General features: G+C 47.1%; 1 protein-coding gene across 1 annotated transcript; it reads right to left on the bottom strand.

The window, feature by feature from the left end:
* Window positions 1-702: 702 nt before the first annotated feature.
* On the bottom strand, window positions 703-22843 carry C6H3orf70 (chromosome 6 C3orf70 homolog). Its single transcript, XM_049803338.1, has 2 exons — window positions 22536-22843; window positions 703-4050 (listed from the first exon to the last, which is right to left on the bottom strand). The coding sequence occupies exons 1-2, from the start codon at window positions 22705-22707 to the stop codon at window positions 3494-3496; spliced, it is 729 nt and encodes a 242-aa protein (XP_049659295.1). The 5' UTR covers window positions 22708-22843; the 3' UTR covers window positions 703-3493.
* Window positions 22844-26983: the final 4140 nt, after the last annotated feature.

Here is a 26983-nt window from a genome sequence, read left to right as displayed (position 1 = left end):
GCTGCAACCTAGTAGCAGTGGTGTTTCTATACTGTCACCTCTGGCTTGTGAAACACACTCCAGATCCTGCCCTAACAACGTGTTATTGGTCCAGTGATCATTTTCTCATCTCTTTCCCCTGTTCATTTTGTCACTAGCACTTGGGCCTTTGGGGGTATCATACCCTCAGGGTCCCTGACACTCCCAGGAAGAACACAGCACCATGCAGGTGTTGCTCTCCACGCACACAGAACTACTGCACAGAGCCGGTGGCTGGTCCATGCAGAGCTTGCACTGAATGGCAGGAATATGGGGCAGTGCTGCTGCCTCCAAGGAACACAAAAGTGCCAGGTGTTGTGCAGAGCCTGCCTGGCTGGGGAGCAGTGCCAGCACCATGCACCCTGAGGCCCAGCATGCCCAGTGTCCTGACCTTCTTCCCACTGGCATTAAGAACTATAAAATGGTGCCCCAGACTGATGTTTCCAGCTTGCAGCCACATGTAAGCCTGGTCAGAGGTAAGTCAAGGGGCTACAAACAGCTGAATTCTGCCAGACATCAGCCTGGGCTTGCAACTCTTTTCCCTGCTGTCTTCCCTGACCAGGGCATCTCTTTTACAGGAAAGTGGGAACTGGGCTGTGAGGTTGCCCACCAGCCCCAGTGCTTACCAGGTGCCCAAACCCAGGTGGTGCTGGGCCTGGTGTGCTCCACCTGGTTATTGCATTCCTTTGCCTAGCACTGGGTGTGTGTTTCAGGTGCCACCATCTGAAGCTGTAAGCAACCCTTTGCTGTAAATATCAGAATGTTTTCACTTGTATGGAACATACATGGTTAGTTAGGACAAGCAGAACTTCAATTGTTTAACAGTTTATTAAGAGGAAATATACACACCTCTCCCTGGCAGAGTGGAGCAATGAGCCCAGGGCATGTCTCTTACAGCACATCTATGCCAGTCTGTGCAAAGAAATCACGTTTCTGTGAGGAGCATGTTTCTGAACCGGGGTATGTGATGGAGCACAGTGAGAAACCTGCCACTGTGCTGGCTGCTGAAATGCTTTCCAGAACTAGCCCTGTCCCACACCAGGCTGCTCCACTGACATTTTACAGGTACAACAGAAGGAAGAGGCAGCTTTTTGTGCTTAAGACATCTGAACAAATCCTGGGTAGGAGACACAGCTTGTGAATATTGCTAATTACTTACAGTTAAGAAAGAATGTATCCTGACGACAGTGATACGAACCTGCAAGACCACAGGTATTTTATGGTAAGTCTTGGTCATAAACACCCAACTGAATTTCTCAATGCTCACAGCCGGTGCTCCCTAACAGCAGGAAGAGGCGGCTCCTGCTTGCTTGCAAACAAGGTGAGCTTGTGCCAAGTCAGACGGTCTTGATGACCTTTGCTGTGCTTGGTGCCCACAGCTAGAGCTGCTGAGGAGTACCCTAGCGTCGGGAAAGCCCTGGCTGCCGCTAGTCCCTCAGGAGGATGTATCTGCCAGCCCATCCCGTCCTCCTGGGAAGGAGAAGCCACCTCCAGGAAGAAAGCTCAGGCAGGCCAGGCACAAGAGTGAGCTTTTTCAGCTCTCCACTCAGATTACAATTGAAAGATTAAATATGAATAAATGCTGTAGGTTTATACATAATGCTTCCTTCTACCTATGGAATGTGTCTGAATGGTCTAAAGACACTAAAAGGTTGTTAGAAGCCTTAGTTAACCTTGAAAGACAACCTCCCCCTTAAAAAATAAATAAATCCTATTTAGTTTTACTACAGCCTTCATTTAAATGCCCTCAGAAAAACAGTATTTTCAGGTGCCTTGTGAGAATGTATCTGTTCATGCAATGGCCCAAGTTCCTCATTTAACAAGCACTTTCGCGCTTTTTTATGTTAAGTCATCAAAACTATAAAACCTATTATTTTTGTCTGAAAGTGTTAGTCTAAAAAGTACAGTATTACTTTATAACCATTTATGGTAAACTCCTAGCACACGCGCCTGTGCACATACACACACTGTTGCCTAAAGTTTTTCTAAAGATACTGATTACAAAGTGTATAAAATTAGTAATACCTTGTCAGGATACAGTGAGAGAGATGAGCCATCCTATAACACAGACTATAATCTAGTATCAATCACTAAACTGTACATATTTATACAGCCTTATATTCACCAATGACTTTTAAACATAAACAGCAAATACACAATGAAAGTCAGTAATGCTGTTGAAAAGACAGTTATTACTGACTCCAACTGATTCAAGCTGACTGAAATCTGAGAATGACATTGTTTCATCAAGCAGGGCTGAAACCAAACCACTAGTGAAACAGTTCACTCTTACAAGCTATTTGAGGAAACTCTGTTCAGAATCTGCTCTTGAACTGGGTGCAAAGGAGCAGGAGCCAAAGCTTCCTCTCTCCACTAGAATGACCTTAGGCTGTATTTTAACAAGAACATGTGCTACCAAGTCCACGGGCCACCTCCCATGGGCACCTCCATGCTGTCCCCAAGCTCTGCCGACACAGTGGTGTGGCTGATAAACTTTTTTTTTTTTTAAATTTGTTATTCTTCAGGCAAATGCAGGCCCTGAGGCCATTTGGTCCTGAGTGCACACGTCCGGCACCAAACAGCACAGGAGGAAAAGCAGCAGGCAAAGCCAAGGGCGGATTTTGTGTGTTTGGAGGTAGTCACTTCATTTTTTACACCCCAGTCTAGCATGGTATTGGTTAGACAGCTGCGCTTCATCTCTGCCTGCTCCCCCTTCCTGCCAAGCTGCAAAAAGCCAGATCCCGTTCCCAAGATCCATGTAGAGAAAAGGGACCAGCTGGATCCAGGCAACTGATCCCCCTCTAGAGCAACAGTAGCCTTCTCAGGAGATTTCAGAGCCTGATCTAACTCAGCAGACGTTCGGTGCATAGCCCGGAGAAAAGTTGGAGGCACTTTGTGCATTCTCTAGCCTGCCATCCCAACCCTGCTGGAAGCGTGGTGTAAGCAGCCTTTGGGAAGGGTCGCACCAGCAGTATAGAAAAGGATGGACAATGCGCAAGGACAGAGAGAGACGGAAAGAGCCTCTTGTCGTCGCACCTTGCGTAGCTGTTTGAGAAAGAGTAAGGGCAACTTGGTTTTGCTGCTCACAGGCGTGCTGCACCAGCTCACCCTCTGTGCTTTGAAGGCCCACCGCAAACATCCTGACAGATGGAAACATCTCGAGTGGCACATCCTTGTATGAAAAGTAGTATATGACATAACGCAGACCAAGAAAAGGGCCTATTTCAGCTATAAAAGTCTTAAGATTTATCACTACCTTACGTGCAGACTTGGGAGATCTGATCAAGCTGAGAACATGTTACAGGCTGCTGCTAGTTCACCAATCTGCAAGTCCTGTGACCACACTCCCATGAGGAATCTGAAATATCAAGTGCACTGGAAAAAAAGGGATTGTCAGAAAAAACAGAAAATATAAATACTACAAAAGCAACATTACTGAGTGGGAGCTGGACTGATCTGATACCAACTTGTCGAATCACACAGTGGTTTCTATAGTCTCAATCACTTCCATTTCGCACTGCGAGGGTGACAAGAGCGGGCATTCATCTGGTTCCCAGCTGCTATCCGGGCTGTAATCTTCTTCTGAACTTAGCTCGGCCACCCCCTCTGTGTCCTCATCACACGACTCCATGTAGTGAACCCCCACCGCATTGATCCCGGAGTCCTCGGAGCTGGAAGGGGACGAGCAGTGATCTGTTTTTGGTGTATTGCTCTCTTTTGTGATTAAGGCATTGCGAACAGGGACTTCCTCGGGCTTTATCTTATGGGGCACAGGGGGAGGCTGCCTCTGTACATAGCACATCTTCCCATTGATGCATTTCACGCGGTAATTGTCAATGAAGAGGTCTGCAATTGTGCAGAACTGTGGGGAGTCAGGGGGCAGAGGGGGCTGGAAGACAGGTGCAAACTTCAAAAAGTGTTCAGTGAGCGAAACAGAGATCTGGATGGTGTTTGTAGACTCCCGGGGGCGAACGGGTATTTCGGTGCTGGGAAGCTGCTCTACGGGTGTCATGGGCTGATAGACATATTTACCTGTGGGGGAAAAACAGAAAAGCAGCATTTAAAGATCGTTATCTTTAAATTAGAAACAAACTGATGACATGATGCTTGCCCTTGGCTGTTAATAATAACCAACGGTTCCCTGCAGTCAGCAGCCACTCTATTTTCAATGGCCTCAAGGTAGTCCTCTCCTCATATGGATTCTCTGATGTTTAATACTGTAGGTAAGCATAACCTTCCTTACCCCAGTCCTGCTCTCCTCCCTGCTTCAAAGACACCTGTAGGATGTCACTAACTCTAGATTAACTTCAGGGGCACAATTCCATAGCTATGAAGTGGGACAGACAGCAAGTCTGCCTGCCTGCACCCATTTCTAGGAGAAAGAAAAGATGCTCAGAGGCCTTTTTTTTTTTTCCACTAAACACAGCAGTTCTAGCTTACATCTTTGCTACAGTGACCTGAATTTTATTATATTATTATTCTTCCAAATTACAATGAGTCTCCCTGTATGCGTTTCTATGTTCTTTTTTTCTGGGGACTAAATCGTGTTTTCTGTATTATAAACCAGCGGTTCATACATGACTGCAATTAGAATTTTAAGGCAGATAACAAGGGAATCCCCAAACCATAGAAATGCTTTTGGCATCTTGATTATGTGGTTAAGTAGTAAGAAAATAGGATTATATTGGTTATATACAGCTGAACCAAGTGTGAACTGAACGTGTTTACTAAAAGAAATAAATAGAAGAGCAGAAAATCAGTACTTTGTTAGGAAAAAACTGAGAAACCTTAGGCTATGTCTAAGACTGTAAAATGCTGCATTTTATTTGCATGAAGCCTCTGAAAGATTCATGTCTCCCTAGGGGTTCATACACTATGAAAGCACAAGTTTCTAGAAGACTTGCAAGTAGCAGGGCTCTCAGAAGAGTTTTGATGCACGAGTTGCAAACACTGCTTTGCGAAGGCAGAAAAAGTATCAAAGCACTGAAGGACGCTTTTGATGCTTGAAACTCTCCAGGTAAGGAACAGAAAGTGACTCAAGTCTCCCTGCATTAATGCATCTGGCTGTGCTGTGATGAGATCTGCCACACCTTTTTGTGTTTGCAGCTCAGAGGCAGGTGCAGCCTTTCTTCCCTAGATTACTTATGCCTTTGGAAAATCGGAGCAGTGGATTGCATTTCTGCTCAGGGAGGCTGAGCGTGGCCTGTGACAGCAGCAGGAGAGAAGGGCTTTCCCCAGGGAAGGGCTTGCTCCCCCCGCCATGCCTCTCTGCAGTAAAAAATCCCATTCTCAGCCTAGGAATCCTTCCCAGGTGTGGGAAGAGCTCTGCAACAAGTTCCCAGCCAGTGTGGCAGTCAGTGCCCCGGCCGGCTGTTGAAAGCACTGGCAACGGATGGGCTGAGAGATCCCAACTCTTGGCTGCAGCAGCCTCTGGGGTGCTCGCTGGCTATGCCAGCCCGGATGAGCCAGGGCCCACGCAAAGGCTGTGCTTTGCTAGCCCAGTTCCAGTATGTCACCAGGGGAAACCTCGAGCCCTGGGGAAGGCTTTTCCCACCTCTGCTGTGCTGTTGGTATTGGAAGGGAAATGGCTTGTGTGAAAGTCGGCTGCGCTCCTCTGCCGGGACTTCGAGCCCCCATTGCTGAAAGGACAGGGAGAACAGAGGAAACCCCACAAAGAGCACAGAGCTGAAAGAAGAGCTCAGGGGAGCACTGGGGTGTGGGAGAGGCACACTGCTAGGCCAGCAAATGCAGAAAGCAGGCTCAGAGGAGTGAGCACCAGACAGGCTGAAGAGAAAAGCCCACCCCTGTCGTGCCATGGGGGAGAACAGCCAACTGAGCCAGACTGAGAGCAGTGAGATGGTGGCAGTGGGTGGGCAGTGGAAAAGAACATTTTGTGAATAGATTTGACCAGCTCCCCTCAAATACCTCATCGAGCACTTTTTTCCTACAATCTGCGGTATGATGATTGCTAACAACAGAGCTACTGGAAGACCTTAGTGAAAATAAACCAAGTTTTTTTCCCCTCCTCTTTGATTATGGCTGGATGGCAGAAAATACAAAGTATTCCTCTCCACTTGCCATCTTTCTAACATACTATCATCTAGTTTCTAAACTTGCTGTGACTTAGAAGAATTAAGTGCTAGCATCAAACAAGTAAACACTTCAAGCACAGGCAGAGCAGAGCTTTTACTCCTCTAGTGCCCTTTGGAGCAACAACACAGATATTTCAGTTCTGGCAGTCGCTGAGGGATGGGGTCTCAGGCATTTTTCAAATCTTGCTGACACGACTTCTCTGGGAAGCTCTCCGGGGCAGGCAGACCTTACCTTCACAAACTGCTCTAACAGCAGTAGCCACCCATGGCTTCCTGCCATGCCATCCACTGTTCTCCAGAAACCCTTCTTTGGAATTAGTGAACATTAAATATGCTACTGTCTTGCAAAGCAACACAGATGACCGATTAGCATGCTGCTAGTTGGAATAGCGTCTGATAAAATTCAGCTCGCAGAAACTGAAATGCAGCTTACCCTTTCCTGAAACCACAATGCTGTACTTACATATTTGTAGTGCTTCTGTGTGGGCTCCTATTCCATTCCATTGGCAACCAATGCTAAAAAATATACTACTGAAAAAAAATTTCTGAACTTAATTTTGTGCCACCTCTAGTTGAAGTGTCCAAGGAAGGCCCTGGTGAAGATTTTAAGAGGATCAAGGAAAAAAGGTATCTGCACAACAGGACTATATTTTTCCACTTAAAATAGCCACCACGTGCTGGCAGAAGGCTGAGAGATGTTGGGAGAAGAAAGCAGGGGATTTAAGCCAACATAGCTTAAAGCATGGATATTGAATGATGAACCTTTGATTCATCAGTTTGACACCCCCCCCCAAAAAAAAAAAAAAAGTGGTGGTGGCAGGAGGAGATGAGGTGTTACCTGGGAGTTCAGCTGGTTGTTTTACCATTGCAGCAGAATGTGGTAATTCTCTGCATGTTTCAAAACTGTCCTGCTGGCACTAATTTCAGGGTAGAAGAAAACAGTGACTATTCTGTTAACAGAGGATTTCAGATCCCCATTTGTGTGACCTTACAGCAGCTGAAACTGTTTCCTCACATTCCAAGGACAAGCTTGGCCATGGTAAAGCAAGAATTGCCCAATGGAAAAACAAGAATTTTCTACATTAACTGATTTCTACTTTTCTTTAGAATTCTGGTACAAGTTTGTTAAGTTTCAGCTAGTTTTAGGGCCAAGTTTGTTTACTTTAGATTAAACTTCTGTTTTAAAACATGATGAGGTCCCTCTTTAAGGGGTGCTGATGCTCACAGACTGGATCATGGACAAGCTGTGGTTACATCCTCAGTTACAACTCCTTACAACTTACCCTACACAATGCGTGTAAATGCATCAGCCATGATGCATCCTATGAAAAGAAAAAATGCAGAAATTTAAGAATAAGATCGCTGCCACCTCACCCCTGCAGCTTGCGGGATTGTCAGGGATGTCATCTTCACAGAAAATTATCCCAAAAGCACAAGTCCCCAAGTTCTCTTATAATACATCTTGGTCTGATCAAACTCCCACTGAAATAAACAGCAATATTTTTTGCTAACTTTAAACAGCTGGTAAAAGTCTATGATAAAATAGTATTTTGAGCACCTGTTCTGATAAATATCGTTTAATACACTAGCACGTAATTTATTGCCTATTTATTCCAAATAAGTCAGTTGAAGAACTCTGCAGTTGAGCTGCGCTGATGCATGCTACTGTAAATTACAGTGTTTTGCACAAATACAGGTGCCAGACTAGACACTGCATTGCAAGTTGTTTCCTGGGTCACTTACCACTGCTGCCTACACGGAAGATGGTAATTCAGTGAAGGAAAAACACTGCACGTGCCAAACACATGTCCAAAAATCAAACTCAAAATTCTGTGCATAGCAGTTTGCTGCATTTGCAGAAGTTTGGGAAGTTCTCGAACACTGTAATAGCTGTATGGAGAAGCACCACAGTTCTGGCTCTGCAGTTCCACCACCATGGCAAAAGGACTCAGGGGAAACAAGAGCCTGTTCCTCTCCTGGGTGTTTAACAGGAAACGTGTGAAACTAGGCTCTGCCAAAATTATTTTTGTGATAAGTCTCAATTATTCATGAAAGCCACATGCTAACATGATATGATGAAATGCAAGACAATGAGAGACTTCAGAAGTAGGTATGTAGGCTACGCTTAACTATTTGTCATAACCGAAAACCTGCACCACTAGCTACACTTTCTGCTGCTACATGCTTGCAAAGCGTTATCCTCCATAAATGCTGCAACTCTTTGTCTGATCCCAGTCACAGCATGACAGCAGTTTGTGTACAACTAAAAAGGACTGATTGTTTTTCTATTTCTTCATCATTCAACTGACCCTTGTGAAAGCCTAAAAACCAAATCCTCCAGAGAAATAGCACACACTAAAGCCAACACTCAGCTGCAAAACTGATTCCAAATGTGTCCAAGGAGGTGAGTACTGGGGAGTGCTCATCTCCCTGCTTCTTTATTCACAGAAATACGATTTCTATTGCCAAATCAGATGGATGCTGTTCACCAAAGCCTTAGCTCTATACCTCCAGCAACGCCTGCCAGCAAGTTAAGGCAGAATCCATCAGAGCACTGAGCTCTTATCATGACCTGCAGATCTCCCACAACCTCATGCAACTTGGAAAATGTTTTATCCCCAAAAGCAGGGGCACGCTTTCATATAATCTCTCTCTCTCTCTTTCAAAAGTCTGTTTGTGTCATTGATTACCAGAACTATGTGCTTGGTTGATTGGAAGCTGTATTACAGTGTCTCCTGCTTACAAAAAAACAAATACAAGCATTTAGAAGCAAACCACGAGGTCATTTCTTTCTGATTTTTTGCTAATTGAGTAGTCTGCATGCATCCTCACTGAGCAGACACAGCAGCAATTTCCGTGGCTAATACAAAATAACTTAACCATGAAATAAGCAGAGGTGCTACTTAAACATTTTATTCTCCACTTCCCTTTGTCCCAGCATTCTAGTTTACCTCTGACACTCATTAACGTGCTTGGCATATTAAAAAAAAAAATTAATCCGTCTTTCAGCAGTAAGGTTTCTCATAATAAATTCTCAAGTTTTAGCCTCTCAAAATGCTATGTTGAAGGATTTTTTTGCTACCAAACGCCACCACAAATTGCAGTGCACTTCAGAAAATAATACAAGATTGCTGTGGATCTTCAGTTGTGAATCTTACAAGTCTAAGTCAGTGATATATACCGTGTGTATTTCTTTGCATGCAAGACCTTTAGACACCTTTTAACTGCAACATAAAAGCTTTTTTTTGTATGTATTCTTTCCCCTGCAGCTGCTTGGACAAAGATTTCTATACCCTCGAGTCTGCCAGCTCATCTACTCTCTAAAAATCAGCAGGGTTAATGAAGACCTGCTAACCATACACTATTTAACCATAACCTGGCTCAATTTAACCTGTACAGCTTAGCAACTGCTCCCAGGCGCCTGAGTGCTTGTGGTGAAAGCACCTAGCTGAGGTGCACTGGAGAAGCACCCGCTCTGATCTTACCAAAGATTTCAGTGTCTTTGGCCGTGACCTATGATTCAGGGAGGCTGAAGCAGTGACCTCTGCTGCAGGGCAAAGCACATGGGCTGACACATAGGCAGTTGTGTGTTCCCACTGAATAAGGGTGCGCAAAGGGTGTGTGCAGTTGGTGTCTGTGGTTTAACAGCAGAGCTGCTCTTTAAGTGTTGGTGACTTGTTTCAGCTTGAGCCTACACCTTTGTAACAGCACCAGTGATCTTTGGTCGCAAAGTCAGCTGGGATTCTCGTTCTAGCCATGCAAGGCTTTCCTATTGCTGCACACAACCCTGCCAAAAAAATCAGCTTACGTGGGCAGGAAATCAGTCCCACTATGAAGAACATTTAAAAAAAAATGCTAATTAAATACTGCACAGCTTTGAAGAAGTGAAGGCAAAGCAAGTATTCATAATGCATGTGTAACAGGAGACAGTATTAGCTTGGAGGGATTCTGCATTAGTCTAAGGAAAGTTCAGAACACAGAAACTCTTCCACATCTCTCTGCGTGAGAAAACCTTGGAGATCAGCTTCTCAAGCACTGGCTTTCTTCATAACAAAAGATGGAAAACTACCAAGCGTTCTTCCAGTGGGACTTGTTTCATATCTCACCAGTGTGGCAGGAGAGACAAGTCTGTCTCTTTACGAAGAGCTGACTGGATGCACACCCCTCTGACGTCTAAATGAAGTTCTCACAGGTGATGACAGCTACAAGCTGGAGTAGCGTGTTGCTGCCTGGATTGGCACAGTAGCCCGAGGACAACATATAAACTGTCAGACTTGGTTCTCCAAGATCCCCAGGGCGGTGGGTGGCACAGGTTGGCAGACAGCTCTGCCATAACAGACCGGCCCGTGCTCGGCCCCAGCCTGTGCCTGGGACCGAACAGGGTATTGTTTCACCACTGACAAAGCAGAGAGTTGTGGCAGATGGAGGGTTTTCCTCCTTTACAGACTAAAGCAAAGCTTGCTGCCCACAATCTACAGATGTATACTGAAGGGCACTCTGCACCCTAAGCTTGCTTGAGGTACCCACCACACCTTTTTTTCAGAAGCGTTCAGCAGAGCAGAAGGGTCATCTGAAAGCATGCTACTGGTCTGAGCACCTACACGGGGACGCTGCCTTCCAGCCCCACAGGCTGCAACAGCAAAATGACTGCCTCTGGCCTTCCTCCTTCTTGTTCTCTCCAGTCATATGCACAGCTTGGAAGAACAAACCTTTGCAAAGCTTGCTCTAACCATAAATATTTACCAAGGTCTATAATAGCTTCAAATTACACTTTGCTTAGAGCATAGTAATAGCTTTTCCAGAGGGGCAAGAACAAATGGAAGGAGAAACCAGGAGTACATTTACAGATGGCACATGTAAAAAACGACTGCTAACCCAGCTTCCATTTCTTTGTGTCATACGGAATAGCCATCATGTTGTATCTAGCAAAACATCATGGGCTGTGTTGGGAATGCGAGACACGGAATTAGCCACCAGAGGAAAAGAAAAATATTTCAGGACACTGAGGCACTGTCAGATTTACAGTACAAGCCCAAGTAGAGCTGAACTGTGCCATTGGTGGTTATAACAAAGCATAACTAAAAAGCTTGTCAATGTTGAAGGAGCTTTGTAGATAAAGATATGCAGCATCTTAATGCAAGTGATACTTTCACCTTCTGCTTCTTCCAAACAACTTTGAAAAAGCACTGAGATTGTTCAAACAAATTTCAGTGCAAGGAATGGAAATAGAGCATCCTGCGCATTTCCAGTAATTCTGGCACAGCTAGAAGGCACAGTAAGGGCTCATAAAAGAGACTCCAAGGACAGAAGCCAACTCTGCAAAGGAACACCAGTTACCCCACCACCACAAAAGAAAAAGAAGTCAAGCAACAGGACCTTAGCAGTCTGGAAATACACCAGGCAACATTAGCAGGCTCTGACCTAACAGAAGCGTATCATTACAAACAGCACCTTCTCACAGAAGCACCTACATCAGAGCACTAGCAAATCCATCCCATTCCCGATCTCATCCAAGCACAGAAAAGAACCAGCTAGCAATGTTTCCACAGTGGCTCCCCCAGCAGCTATTTTGTACAGTTGCCAGTTCTCTTCTCATGTGAAGGAGAGGTGTTCCCTCTCGTTGCTGTATAGTGAGAGACAGCTGTGACAGCCCTTGATTTGATAAGCCATAAGCTTTTCACTAGAAACCAAGAAAGGGGGGGGGGGGGGGAAATGATCAGAAAGTTTTACTTCATCAAATTTGTATTTTAATGCCCTTTTGTCTTGATTTGTTTTAAATACAAAAAGGATCGTGACGGTACAGGCTGTGAGCTAAGTCTTTCAGGGTTTTCTGTGCACTTCTGCTTAAGAGCAGGTGACTCTTAAATGCAAAACAACCCTGGAGCTTCCTTCTATCATTCCTGCTCTTTCCTCTCATTGCTTACATGGATTTACCAGACTTAAAGATAAAGCAACCCTGAAGGCTTGAGAAACATTTCATGCAGCCATAAACCTTCGTAAAGGGGCTATATTTGCTTACTAACCATTGTAAAGGAACAGAGTATTGACATCGCAAAAAGCAATGAACAACAATGCACACCACACGTACATTCTGAAAGGAGCTCTTTGCTTTCAGTACCTGTGAGAAGTGTCATACTTATCACAGGTACTACTAACCCCAGTGCCGACACAGCCTTATGCTGGGTTATGAGAACACATACACCCCACAGCGCATGTGTGAAAGCACAGCAGGCAGCCACAGGTACCTCCACAAGCACAGCTTACCATTAGCACAGCAGCTAAGTGCTGGCCATCACCACCCGCGGTCTGAACCCAAGGATATTTGCCTTCCAACACCCCTTTACAAAGCCACCCCCAAAGGGGAGAACAGCCATTGTTTGCACATTTCCCTGAAAAATTTTATCTCCCAAGTTATGCTAGATATTTTTTACATTCAGTACAGAAAATAGCAAAAATGGCTTAGTGCTAAATATTTATTCTAAAAAACCATCCCTGTGCACCATCTGCTCAAGCTTCAGCATCCCATCATTTTCATGCAGACAGTCAGTGTGCTGATATGGTAACAAAGAAGGATAAGCACAGATCAGTGTCAGAAGCTACCTAGAAAATGAAGGCATTTCCTGGTATAGAGAAATCACAGGCACTAGAGAGACAAGTTACAGTCTTCTTCTAGGTGTGTAGTACGTGCTGCAGGGGGGCACCCATGAGCCCCTGTATGCAATGGGAATGTTTTCCTGTGAATTCTCAAATAAGCAGAACAACTCATGGATTCTTGAAAGAAAAGTCCTCTCCAAAGGCCTGTACCATGCAAGAAAGACCCACACTCTGCACCCACAGGAGACTGCCCAGATGGACAGCTGAGGCAGGAGGTTGTTTTTTGTAGCTTGGGATAGATGATATATCTTTATGGCTACAGCCTGTTTTCCTGGTGGGCTGACAGGAGAAACAATGGCAATATGTGATGTGCTGTACCTGTGCAGCTCCCCTCCTGTTGTCAGAGTACAGGGTCTCCTGCTGATAAGTCATCTGTGCGGTGGCCTTACCAGAGCGTGAGCCTTCTGGGCTTGACAAACAACACATTCTTCAACTTCATTGCTGGGAACAGCATCCTTATTATCAATACAGGCCATTCTTTTAACCTCGTCCTATTGCTTCTTCTGGTGCCTATCTACACACATATCCATTCAAACCAAGCTTTGTATTTCTATTACAAGCTTCTACAGAACCCATTTCAGCAGAACTTCAAGGACTGCTCTCCCCGACACGCCCAAAATACATCACCACGTGGAGCTGATGTGTGCACATATGGTTGCCAACCCTTCCTGTGGAGGGGCGTGGGATCCAGCAATGCTCTGTATAAAAAAATAAAAGACCAAGTACCACAGTTGGAGGCGGAGGAGGTGGGCCATCATGTCACACAGTGCCATTGCAGACATCTAGCTCAGAGCAGCTGGACAACACAGGTGGGAGCAAACTCGGCACTTGCTGCTGTGGCAGGGTAAGCGAACACTGGCAGTTGCCCTTGGTTTCACATCAAGAGGCCCAAGATCCCAGAGCACCAGCTGGGGAATGCTGAGGTCTAGTGGCACAGGGCAGGAAAAACAAAGGTGTGCGTCTCCTTTTGCCTGGCCTGCCTATGGATGGGATAATGCTGGTGGACTGCAGGAGGGCTGCAAGAGCTGAGCAGTCCACCCTGGCACACCTGATGGTGTCCAAGCCTTTCACCAGGGACAAGTGGCACTTGTGAGTGAGTGCAAACACCTGGAATGTGGCTCAGGATCAGCAAAGCACTGAAATCCAAACAACACAGGCAGCTGCACAGCAGGAAACATGAAGCAGCCAAGCACCCTGCCTGAAACGGCTGCAGGTGTGCTCCAGCACCAACATCACATGTCAAGCAGTGAGAGGGATGACAGCAGAGCATGCTCTCGCTGGGCACAGCAGGGAAAAATATTTCAGGGCTGGGTGCAAGTATGCAAGCAAAACAAGCAGTTTTAAGAGCTCTCAAGCTCCACAGCCACAAGTGAGAAGAAGAATACAAATACCTGCCTCTTGTTGAAATTGTTTTACAACATAGGTTATATATAAATTCCAACCATTATGTTGCCTAAATTAAAGTATGTGTATATTAAAAACAAGGCCCAGTTGCCAAGCAATCAGATTTTGCTCTCCCAGTAGGTTTTTGACTTCCAGCTATGTGAATATACTCAACTATTGGCAAAAACATCTCTAAATTGCACCAACTGCACTTCTTGAATTCTGTGATCAGTCACTACATAAAAATTGATAAGTGGAAGAATCAAAACCATTATAAAAACATACTCTGTATCTTGTGGACAGATAAATTCATGAAGGTGCTGGAGTAAAAACCACAACACTAATTTATATGCAGAGAGGGAGAGAGAGAGATACATATATATACGCACTACCTGGAATCCAATCTACTGCCAACCAGCTTTTTACATTAGTATAGGTTTGTGCCATCCATCAACAGCTAAGCCCACACTGTCACAGCTATCATTCTGTAACATCTTACAAGGTTTGCGAGTAAGGCATTTTGCTTTTTGTTCTTTACAGAAACAAAAATTTCTGGTATAGCCTGATCAATGTGCAGAACTAAGTTACCAGGGCTTGAAGTGAGTCATGAAGTGTAAGACAGCATTGGTTAAATTGAGAGCCATTACATAAAAACACCCCAAGATGTCCATTCTCTACAAGCCCAGCTCTGGCAGTTGCATCAACATGAGCAGCAACAAAACATACTCTTGATGAGTACATTGGTGCTGCCAGAAAGTTTGAGGTCCTGTGCCAAGTACCTGAAAACCCTCCTCAGTGCTTCCCGCAAACCTGAGCACACAGTCAGCTCTGCAGACCTCCAGGATGGAAACCATGAGGACTACAGTCTCACGACTCAGTTTATCTCATAGGGCAATGCAACGATATGACCATGGGCTGCAGTTTAAGACACATGAAACATCCATCTGCAACCCCAAGAGGAAGGATAATGTGTTAGAAGGCTCTGTTGCATTTAGGCACTTGCAGTAAGCACACTCAGAGAATCAAACAGGCAAACAGATTTCCTCACCTGCAGAGTCCAGGAAGGAAGCCACACACTTGCCACAGGCACTGTACTCCAGTACAAATTTTATCTTTGAGCTGTTACCCTGCAGTGAGAAAAATGCCTGAAGCCTTTTACTAGAATGAAGACCTCTGAGCAGGAGCAGAGCCTCAGCCTTCAACACTGAGCTGTTAGAATGTCCTGAATTCACAGACATCCACCACAAAAGCTGACAGGAGGCAATGTTAATGAACCCTTCAGAAGTACTTACTTCCTGTAGGGAACATCAACAGCCTCCTCATTTCAGGCTTCATGAAAACAGTACGTTAACCCTTCATGCAGCCACAGAGGAGAGGTGTCATTTATGTGCAACTCTGAGGCTCTTACCAGCAGATCACCGCGTTTTGGGTAAGCACATATTAATTCTTTGTGAATCACGCTCCTCAGATGGACAGACAGATTACAAAACACAGCCTCACAGTCATGCATGACAAAAAAGAGGTTTTGGCTGGCAGAAAGCGTTTTGGTACACAAGGGCCTTTTTCTCAGGACTTGCAGAGAAAGAAGTGCAGTGATTTCTATTCAATCCTCTATGAGGCATAGAAGAGTTAGTCCTACAAGATGTACTTACAACAAGTAACTTGAATTCAAATATTTTCTTGTGGTCTATTCCTGTTAAGTGATATCAGGGGTTTTGTTAATAATAATAATAAAAGAACATGCATGTCTCTAAAAATAACTGCATTATAGTAAGGATTTCAGAATGAATACCAGCAGGTTCTTTCAAAGGTGCTGATGTTCCCACAGGGTATGATAAATCTACACATGTGGGTTCTTTTCTGAGACATGGCATCAATAGTACATTCATACTGTGATTTGCTGATTATAGCTAAAACCAGAGCAACAAAATACAATCCAGGTCCAGAATGGTGCACCTATAAAAACTGGCAGATAAGTGTTTTCCTTTAGAGTTACACTTCAGAATATATTAAGCTGACATTCTTTCCCTTATTGTGTACAGCTTAGTGAAATGAAGCTAGAATATCATAGCTCTTCAAAATACAGGTGAAGAGAAGAACTTGCACAGCCACAGGCAGCAAATCCTTATTAAAAGTCTTTTCCCATTACAAGCTGAAAAATCCACCTTTCTGTGGCTCTTGCCTGCTGCTCAGCATAATGCCTTGCTTGTGCACAAACATTTTGTCCAGGTACATGGACTTAAATTGGATGGAGGTTCAAATCCTTTTCACAGCAAAAGCAAATGAAAAAATACCTATTTCTTGTAGGACGTGAAATTATCCTCCCACCAAGCTGTGTTTTCAGAGAACAACCAGCCTCAAAGTTCCTAGCCCCACTGCTCCATTCCTGTTTAGACAGAATTTTCCATAAAGAAAAATGTATGAGCTACTCCAAATATTCAGTCTGAGAATTTATAAGCATGTTACAACTGCCTTTTCATGTTTATCCAACAACTCAGTCATCAGGAGGTAGTTTTGCCCTGTGGAACACCACTGCTGGAAATTGAAGTTGCTGTCACTAGTGCCAGGCTGGCTACTTCCAGTAAGCTCCAGTCTACAAGACCTTTTGCAGACAGAGATACACGTAGCACTGGTACACTACTGCCCTTTTGCTCTCTCCTGGATGTGACAAAGAGTTTCACAGCCTCCAAAAAACAACACAAAGAAAACACACCAGAACAAAAGCAAGGCTTTTGGAGATCTACAATGAATGCGATGCTGCAGAGCACCCCAGGGCTCATTTTAGGATGTCCTCCGGGGCTGTAACTGCTACTCTAACATGGAGGGATCAACAGAAGCTGGCTGGCAGGCAGGCAGACACACCTCCTCTTTAGAGGCCCGCAAGCTGTGTCGCGGCGCAGTTGAATACTTTAAATAACCATTTTAGCTCACCATACCGCTGGTCTGTTACAGGAAAGAAAGGCTGCCTTGCTGAATCTCTGCTTATGGTTCCCACAGGCAGACTGGGGTCTGAATAATTACACGGGCTTCAAAGATTGTCAGAGCCCCTGCTGATAGCTTTTGTCGCTTGAGAGGTGGGAGAGATACCACGGAAATGCTACTTGTGTGCACAGAGCTACTTAGATGCTACACACATCACTGCATAGCAAGGGAAAATACCAGCACCTGGTGCGTGGGGCCAGGGTGTGTACACTGTCAAGAGGACAGGTAGGAGATGCGATGTGACACACACAACCACATCTTTCTCTCTGGAAGAGGTATAATCAAGGCTGGCCTCAACAGAGAGCTTTCACCAGTTTTGTGAGGGAGAAAACAAATGTTTTTTTATTTAAAAATGTTGAATAAAACCACTGGTATTTCAAGTAGAGAACAATGTAATAAACAAATATCTGCTTAGAGTACACACAGGTGCAGTGACTGTACTGATTTGCTTCATTCCCTGGCAGCAGCTGTGGGAGATGGATAGTCGCCTCTCACCGCCCAAGCACACAGCAAAGGCCGACCACAGACTGAAAACTACAACTAGCTGGTCCAGCTCTGGAGGACCTGCAGACGCCGGTAAAACAGACGCGATGAGGAAGCAATGGAGCTTGCTCTGAGAGCAAAGAGAAACTCTGGTCTCCCTGTTCAGCGGGCAGATGAACAAGAAATGTAAATATACTCTGATTCTGTGTCCTCAGAATATGTGCTGGCATGGCCAAAATCAGAGAAGTCCTTCTCCCCCAAACCACCCAGAAAACACATGCCCTTCATGACATGCCACCCATCATATAAACCCCTTTTCTCCTCTTGGCCGAGGAATGACAGTTTCTTAGGTTTCTTCCCAAGCCTTCCTGACCTCACACAGAAACTGGCAGGTCTGGATCTAAACTCAGGGTCTAACAGTCCCATAATTACGCAATGCACACCAGAGAGTAGGAAGCTATTTCAAGGCACACCTGCAAGTGTTATAGACCACTTAGCAAAACACAAGGGCAGAGGAGCATCTGTATTTTTTAAAACCTATACTGCCACCACAATCTTTTCACGTCTGAGCCTAGCAACAGTTTTCCCTCTCTGACCACCCAGAGGAGACCTCACAGCTTTCACCCTTGCTTGGTTTGTTTTCTTGTAAACGGTCCAAGCAGCTGAATCTTGCAAAAGTGGTGGAACTGAAATTTATTTGTCGCAGTTATTTTTCAATATAAGATACACAAGAGGCTTTAAGTAACTGAAAGCCCGCTTTTCTGATGCTGAACCGGGGGGGGGGGGGGGGAGAGAATCACAGAAAGGCTAATACAAGCTAGCACAATTACTATCTATTGATATAACTGTTGTGAAACGAGTATTGTGGAACCATTATTCATAATGTATTTTTTATAACTGCAACATAACGTACTGAGTTTTGCAAGGTGTTTAACATAATGCAAGACATTCAGATTAAAAAATGAACACAGTTGCAACAGAATACCCTATTTTTGCATTGTCCAGGGATGAAGCCAATCTTGTAATTGTATGAAGTGTGATGCTTTCTCTGGTGAGCTAATTCTTGGGGAGTAGAATTAGCAAAACACAGTCAAAGTCCTGCTGTCAGTACAGATGTAACCCCAAGGATCTGATCCATTCTTACAGAAGCAGGTACCACCACAAAGCCAGCAGCCTCGCAGGCAGCACCAGTGCAGAGCAGAGCCGCACCAGAAATCCAGAGGTGAGGAAAGGAAGGCAGGCACCTTGCTGCAGACCTGCCTCTGGCGCATGTTTTCTCTGACTCTGGAAAAAGTAGATCTGAGTACTTTATGGCTCTCAACCTCCATCTAATAAACAAAACCCCACAAGGCTATCAGAGGGGAGGGGAGGAAGGTGAACAGGGGGCTGTCACCCTGGCAAGGGGAATGCACGCAGGGATAGACTGAAAGGGTGCAGTGCAAGCAAGAGAAACATGTGACAGGACAAACACGGGGGCTAAAGTCAAAACACTTCTTGGCCAACACCTTATTCCCTGCAGGGAAGAGGACTCTGAAGGCTTGAGCCCTCATCCCGCTTCCATGTGGAGACAGGAGTTGGCAGGCGTGCAGATGTCCGGAAGAACACAGGGGAAGGGTGTTGTAGACATCTATTGCAGCAGGATATGAGGTGCTGCCTGCTCTCCCGGACCCCTGATGCCCACAGAGCCAGGCGTCTCCAATGACACCCAATGCACCCTGCCAGTCCTCCCATCCGCAGCCTCCCCAAGCCCCCTGGTGCTGCACATTTTGTGTGCACCTGCTTACGAAGGTTTTAGTTGGGTTCAGAGCTCCCCAGGCACTGGGCCATATTAGAGAATGACCTCCCATCTCACAGGGAACTCTGCTCCCCATCAAGCCCAGAACAGACTCAAAAAGACCCGAAATAAACTCCCAGGCTTTGACACGGAAGTCATACAGATACTTGAGGTTCTCAGAGCTGTCTGGATACACTGAACAGTCTCTGTGATCTCACCTGCCAGCTGTTATTGCCATTTCACAGAGAAACATGGGAGGTAAAGAGAGCGCTTAAAGTACTGCTCACTTCGGAGCATGCCAACAAAAATGGCTTTGGGGAATTCAGACTAGGTTCTTTCTCAATTATTACTTCTATAGCCTAGTGGCTCTGCAATGCTAAATTGCTTTTGTCACTGAATTAAGCAGATCTGATCCCGAATACACATGAGGAGACAATCTACTCATTGTAGTGGTAGTGAGTTTTTGAAATTTTTCAGTGTAAGTGCACTTTAACCGAGTTGACATTCTCCAGGACCTTGGACACTGACAGAAAATACTACTTCCAAGGCCATTTTAATTGATGTAGAGCTTCCTGTACCCCAATACAGCTCTTAAGAGTCACAGAAAACCACTTTCAAGAACCCTCTGAGGACTCCCAAGTCAGTATTACAGCACTGCATTTATGAAAGATAACTCCCAACACTGTTTAATTACATCTCTGACCTCTATACAATTTTCCATTATAGACCTCATTCTTACCCCTTTCAAGTCCAACTCAAGTCATTCTGCAGGAGCAGGATACAAAGAGATCCTTAGCTCTGAAATTTGCATTAGGATATAAGGGGGCAAGAAGGCAGCGCACTTCTTCATGGCTTTTAGAAGATTAAACAAGAAAAAGAGGTATGTGACTTCCTTCATTTAAAATCATAGTTTCATGGGGCAAATGTATCTCAAAGTTTCCTTAGTCGTAAAGGAGGAATTAAGAAGGAAGTCTGTACTTCTTGCAAAAACTATAATTATTTTTAAATCTTACAATTGCCACGGGGAAGCTAAGGGCTGGATGGGATCTCAAGTGGTCCTTCCAAGAGGGAATAAGCTCCATGTAACTCCCAAGAGACACCAGTCTAAGCCTTCCTTAAAGGCCTTCGGGGACCATGATTCCTCACCTTCTTAAGTACTCCATTCCCTTGCTTTCATACCTCTTCCTAGTTAAAATGTTTTCTAATGTCCAAACCTAAACTTTTCTTGCCACAGGTAAGTGATAACTGGTTATCTTCCAAGTCTGTGTAGAGAAGGGCTAGAACACGGCTTTCTTTGCAAGGCTACCTTTACACTTTGCAAAGCTCATCTCCCCTCCCTCCATCAATCTTTTACAGCCCAAGCAACCCCTTTGCTTTTGCACCCCTTGTAAATCATATTTTCTAAGCTGATCACTGTGATCTCCTACAGAAACTCCCCAATTCTCCTACAGCTTTTTAAAGTGCAATGCTCAAAACTAAGCCCATCAGTCTGGTTTCATCATTACTGAGCTGAAGAGACTAATTAAATTGCACGCTTGCAATGCTCCTGTTAATGCATCCCCAAGTGAAGGCGTGGGCTCTGGTTTTGGATTTTCTACCACAAAGGCCTCCTGCTGCTGACGCACACTCAGTTTGTGATCCATCCTTAATCCCCAGATCCTTCTCCGCAATGTCACTTCTCTAGGTGTTCCCAGCTCCACATTTGACTTCCCCTTCCCAGGACCATCCCCAACTGATTTTGGGCAACATCTCCAGTTAATAAACACCATTTTGAGCTCTGATCCTGTATCCCAGAGTGCTTGTAAGCACTCTTGATGGCAACCACAAATAACTGAGACCAGAGAAATTTTGGAAGAGTATTATCTAGGTCATAGCTCGAGGGCTTTTGTGTCATCGATGAAACGGCAATGAGACATCCCTGTCCCTGTGCAGCAGGTGACTATGGCACCTTCTCACATAGCCAGTTGTGCCACCACACAGTACTCATTTCAGGGCACAGACAGAAAATACCCATTGTTGTGAACTGATTTCAAATGAACCCCAAATCAAGGTGAAATTCCTACAGTGTGTATTTATGTCAAATAGAAGCTCTCATCCAAATAAAAGGTGGCTTTTTAGGCAGGCCCATTTCCCCATTAAGCAAAATTTGCAAGAAGTGTGTGTGAAAGGGAACTCATGTAGGAGATTAAATTACAAGGAGAGATGGCGACAGACTGAAAAGAAGAACAGGATGTCAGGAGCCAAGGGACATCCTCAGCAGCACCAAGCAACCCTCACATAAGGGTCCAACTTTAACCCCGACCATCCAGGCCTTAAGATCTCCAAAATGCAACACAAGCCAAGTATACAGCTCCATCACCATTTCCCGACCTCATACTGACATGCTGTTTGAACGGCTGCTCTTCAAGGCTGTATGTGATTAATTATTCATCAAACTATGTTTGGACATCCACAGTTCAATCCCAGCCTCCATGATTATACACATCAGTATCTTGAATACAGATATTAAAGTCATTGGGCGCCTTTTCAACAGAGTTGGAGCAACACCGGATTTTCAAACAGTGACTATCTGCTATATATATATCCTAAAGCAGTTCCTTCTCCACTCAAAAGACTTTAAACCGTACGCCTGCAAGAAGAAAAGCATTAGACCCGAAAACGAAGTAGATGGCGAATGCCTCCTCCGGTGAAAAAGACAGCCCTATGCAGCAGCAGCGGTGTGCGAAGGCAGCAGCCGGCGCCACAAGCAGCTCACCCTTCGGCCGCCCCCCCGGCTCTGAGCTGAGGGGTGTCCGGACGCCAGGCCCCGAGGCAACTCTCCCCCGCACCGCCGCGGCAGCAGCGCCGCTGCCCCGCCCGGCCACCCCTCCGGCAGCAGCCCCGAAGTTTGGGGTCCCACCGCAGCAGGCTCGGCCCCGGGTTCTCTCCACCGCGGCCGCGAAGCCGCCCGCGCTGCCGCCCCGCCGCCCGCCGCCTCGGCGGGGACAGCTCCGGTGGGAGGCGGGGCGGGGGGGGGGGGGGGGTCGGGCTCCTCCCGGCCGGCAGCCCCGCCGCCGGACGGGACGGGGCGGGACGGTGAGGGGTGCCGGCGGGCAGTGCGGCGCGCGGAGACCGTTAGGACCGTTGGGGCCGCGCGCTCGCTCACTCACAGTGGCACCATCCCAGGTGGCAGCACCAGTGGAGGCGGAAGCAGCGGCCGTGGCTGTGGGTGGCGCAGAGCGAGAGCCCGTCGCAGGGCTGGAAGTCGGGTCTGCCCGCGCAGCTGCGGGCCAGCGCCTGAGCCTCATCCAGCTTCTCGCTCTTCGCCGCCGCCCCGCTCATGGCGCCGCCGCTCCGCCCGCAGCCCCCGCGCCGCAGCGGCCAGGAGGAGGAGAAGGAGGAGGAGGAGGAGGAGGAGGTGGTGGTGGTGGTGGTGGTGGAGGAGGAGGAGGAGAAGGAAAAGGAGGAGGAGGAGGAGGAGGAGGAGGAGGAGGAGGAGGAGGAGGAGGAGGAGGAGGAGGAGAAGGCGCCGAGCCGCAGCGGGGACCGCCCGCCCGCCCAGCGCCGCGGGGGGCAGCGCCGCGGGCACGGCCCGGCCGCCCGCCCCGCCGGCTCCTCCCCGCCCCGCCCCGGGACGGCGGGCGGCCGCCCCTCCCGCCCGTCCTTCAGCACCACCCGCTGCCCCGGTGCCCCCGCCGGCCGCCCGGGGCCGGGACAGGGGTGCGCAGAGCGGGGGGTGCGGCGGTAAGCCGAGGGCAAAGCCGCTCCGGGGGCGAGGTGGTCGACGGCGGCGTGCCGAGGCCGGGCTGGCCGGAGGTCAGGTCACCCCCTCGGGCTGCCCGATGCCGCTGTGTTACGCCGGGAACGCCAGCTCTGCCGGGCGGGGAGTGCGCGCGAGGGCACCTGCCGTGTATTTTGACCCGTTATGAAATTTAACTGTTTTTCAGAGGCATCTTGTAGCGGCAGGAGCACACGTGCATGAGCAGCGACTGGTCCTGGCTAAGCCAGCCTGGCTCCCAGCAGAGATGAGCAAGGCCAGCAGGCCACGGTGCCAGGCACTCCCGAGCCAGCCAGCTCCCCGGAGCGTCCCCCTCCCGCCCCTGCCATGACAGGGCGTGCGGAGCTCCTCTCTGCACCCCGCCGGGTTTGTTAAATGGGATCCAGGCACCCTCGCATCCGGACGGCAGCACCCGGGGCTGGGGAGAAGGAGGTGGGCATGATCAGGTACAAGTGATCTGGGGCCCTACAAGTGTGTGGCTCTTGGCTATTTTATGAGACAGGTGGACACAGATCGCCCCTGCAGTGCCAGACGCAATGGATCAGAAGACTGAACTGCTTGCACATGTGGCCCGTGGCACAGGCAGTTCTTGGTTTATATTTTATTCTTCATGCTACTTATTCTCAGGTCATCTAATCAGGAAAACCATTTCTTTCTAATCATGCAGTGATTTTAAAAACGCTGATAAACTTTGTCTTCCATTTTGTAAAATAATCAGTAGATATAATTTTGGTTAATAATGATGTGGAAGCATATTGTTATTTTCCAACAATCGTATCTTTAGGCCAAAATTAAAGTTTGGATTTGTCTTTAGCAGTGGCTACATTATTTGGTTTCCTAAATGTAGTGGTGGCCTTGTTTTCCTGTCATGTTTGAAAGTAAATTGTGTTTTTATTGGCCCTCTGCAGAGTACTAAGGGAGTTGAAGTCAGCTTTCTGTTAGAACAGAAATCAAACTGGTCATTTTCATAGTCACTTACCTTTGTACAGTACCCAATAGCTCTTTGTCAGAAGTAGTAAAAAAATACTTATACTTACAAAAAATAGTCAAAACAAATACTTCGTGTTCTCCAGAATATTCCCAGACAGTGCCTTTGGGGTCTGTCCTTGGGATAGATCCTAGAGGTGTCCCCATGCTGTACACCCTCCTGAAGATGCACTCAGAGAATCATTTGCTTCTTGCCAACAAAAAGAGCTTAAGAACAACCAAGCCGCAGGTGTATTGCTACGATCAGCTATGCACTTTATGGGTAAAAACAAAGGATGTGGGTCATAACTGCAGAGCAGAGAGTTGCACTGAGACTTTGAACAACCTCTGACCAGCGTTCCTGACTTGTAGCACAGACCAGCTCCCTGCAGCACTGCTGGCCCTGGGACATTTCACCACTCACACCGGTGCTGAGCCAGTGCTCGCATCACAAGGCTGAGACCCACCAAAACAGCATGTACAAGTGAGCAACTCCTACCCTGTGCACTGCCCTGTCCCCTGGTCAGGCTGCCAAACCCATTTACACAATACTCCCCACCTGCGCACCCAAAGCACCCTTCCCCCTCCAAAGCAAAGGCGCTGGAGGATGGAGTTTAACTGTCCGGGTGGTGCAGGGCTCATTGGGGGAAGCTTCTGGCCTGTGTTATAATGGAGGCCGCACAAAACAGTCCTGCTGATCCCTTCTGAACCGAACCCTCCATTGTTGCTAGGAGTGGGGACAAGCACTTTGCCTCAGCAGATGGGCCAGGCACCAGAGTGGGAGGGCTGGAACACTCACCCACAGTACAGCCAGCTCCTTTCAATGCAATGCACACAGGCAGTCAGCATATACCTGGTCTGCTACTGCCCTTCCTGCCCTTACATGGTCCCAGGGAGTCTTTCACTCCCTCCTGCAGCATCTCAGTGCCAGGTGAGCCCTGGGCACACACAACTGCACCTCAGCTTATGCCCACATGTCCTGGGATGCACAAGCAGGGGCTACAACCTCTCCCTTTCTCGTGATGGTTGCGCACGGCTCGAGGGAGAGCTTTTCACCAGGCTGAAGGGACATTTCTGGGGCTGGTTTTGATTTCTGGGACAAAAGCAATCAGATCTGGCGGAGGGGGGCAGGGAGGTTTGCACCATGCCTCAGGGACAAGGCCTATCAAACTCAGCCTAACTGGGCAGGACATGGGAGCCCCGATGCACTGAGCAGGAGACTTTGAGCCTTCCCAGGCACTGGTCATCAGGAGTGAGGGCGCTTCACAGGCCTGTTGATTTTAAATGCCTGCAGGGTTAAATGCATTGGAAAGTGAGTTTCCTGAATCACTCCTCAAGGCTTACCTGCCTTTGTTTTACCGAAATCCCACTGAAATCTGCAAACATTCAGGACCTTGCTCAGCTCTTTGCAAGCAGAGGAGAAACAGACTGCAAAATCAGGTGTTTCTTTGACACTGTCCTGTCGTTCCTCCTGTTCCCCGGAGCCCAACAGCAGCAAACAGGGGATGCTGCTCAGCTCCCATGAGACCCCCCCCAGCCCAAGGAGAACTGCCTCTTCTACCTGCTGGCACGAAGCCCTCCCTCTCCACTGCTGTTTCACCTCCAGAGCTGCTCTCAGACCCAGCCTGGGCTGTAAGATCACTTTCTGTTAAAAAGCAATGAAGTGAAGGAAGGTGAACTATGGGTTACAGAAACGGGTGCTGACAAGACTCAAGTGCCCTGTCCAATCCAGACATGCACTGCAGGACAGTGCTTCTTAGCACACCAAAAGGGAGGGAGCTTTTTGCTTCCCCTTGAAGACCCAGTGCTGCAGGGGACATTGATCAAAGCTAAAGCAATTCTCTCCTTTGGTGCACTCCCATTCTTTACTGTTTTGCAAAATGCCTGTGGCTGAGCAGTTAATGGAAGCATCTGCTGCACTGGCAGAGTTCACCGACTTAATTAAAGACATCTAACAATTCTGCAGCTGCATGCGAGAGACCATGGGTACTCAACAGGGCTGAAACCGACTGTCCTCAGCACTGAAAGCAAGCGTCCCCACTGTGCAGAAAGCGTAGATCTCCAGCCAGACACTCACATGAAAGTAGAAGCGGGGCCCAAAGATTAAGGATGGACTAGGGCCAGCTTGCAATGTGTGTCACCAAGGCCTCACCATGCTGGAGAACTGTACAACCTCAGCTCACACTCGCATAGCTTAGAATGGTCAGACTTGCAACAAGTGAGCAGAGTTGGCAACATTCCTCGCCAGGAGGGACAGTTTTACCTGGAAAACATTTTTAACAGGTATTTTCACACCGAGTGAAAATAGTTAGCTGTTTCAAAAAGACAGGTGGGAAAACTAATCTTGTACCAAGTGGTTATCAAGTTCTCCCTCTGCGCAGGGCTGTGTTCTCTCCCTGTTAAATGAAGGATCATTTCACTCATGAGCATATTTCTGGTATCACTGCATATTTTAAGCTGATCAGGGACTTTGCAAGGCTGTTATTTTAACAACTTACCAAAGAGGCTCACAGAATGGGCTGGTGCTTTCTCATTACATTGCATGTCAGCAGACACCAAGGGCTTCAAATCAGGCTGCTGAGCACGGGCTGCTGCCCTGCCGGGCTGAGGACCAGGGATCTGTGGTTGCCCTTTGGTGTGCTCTTGCCCTGCCGGGAACAGAGCAGTCGAGAGGCAGGGACTCCCACGCACTCCTGCCAGCTGTGGGGAGCCTTGCACCTGCCCTCTCGGAGCTGTGAATGCAACCTCTCAGCAACAGCAATGTCACTGGTGGCTGGCTGGGACATAAAGCAGACAGATCAATGCTGTGCTGCTTTGGTCAATATGAATTTACAAATGAACTTCTGTCAGGAGAGACATGACTAGTGTGAACAG

Source organism: Accipiter gentilis, chromosome 6 (genome assembly GCF_929443795.1).
Source record: "Accipiter gentilis chromosome 6, bAccGen1.1, whole genome shotgun sequence".
Classification (NCBI taxonomy): domain Eukaryota; kingdom Metazoa; phylum Chordata; class Aves; order Accipitriformes; family Accipitridae; genus Astur; species Astur gentilis.
Note: the sequence above shows the minus strand (reverse complement) of the source record. Positions and strands in the feature narration are given on the sequence as shown.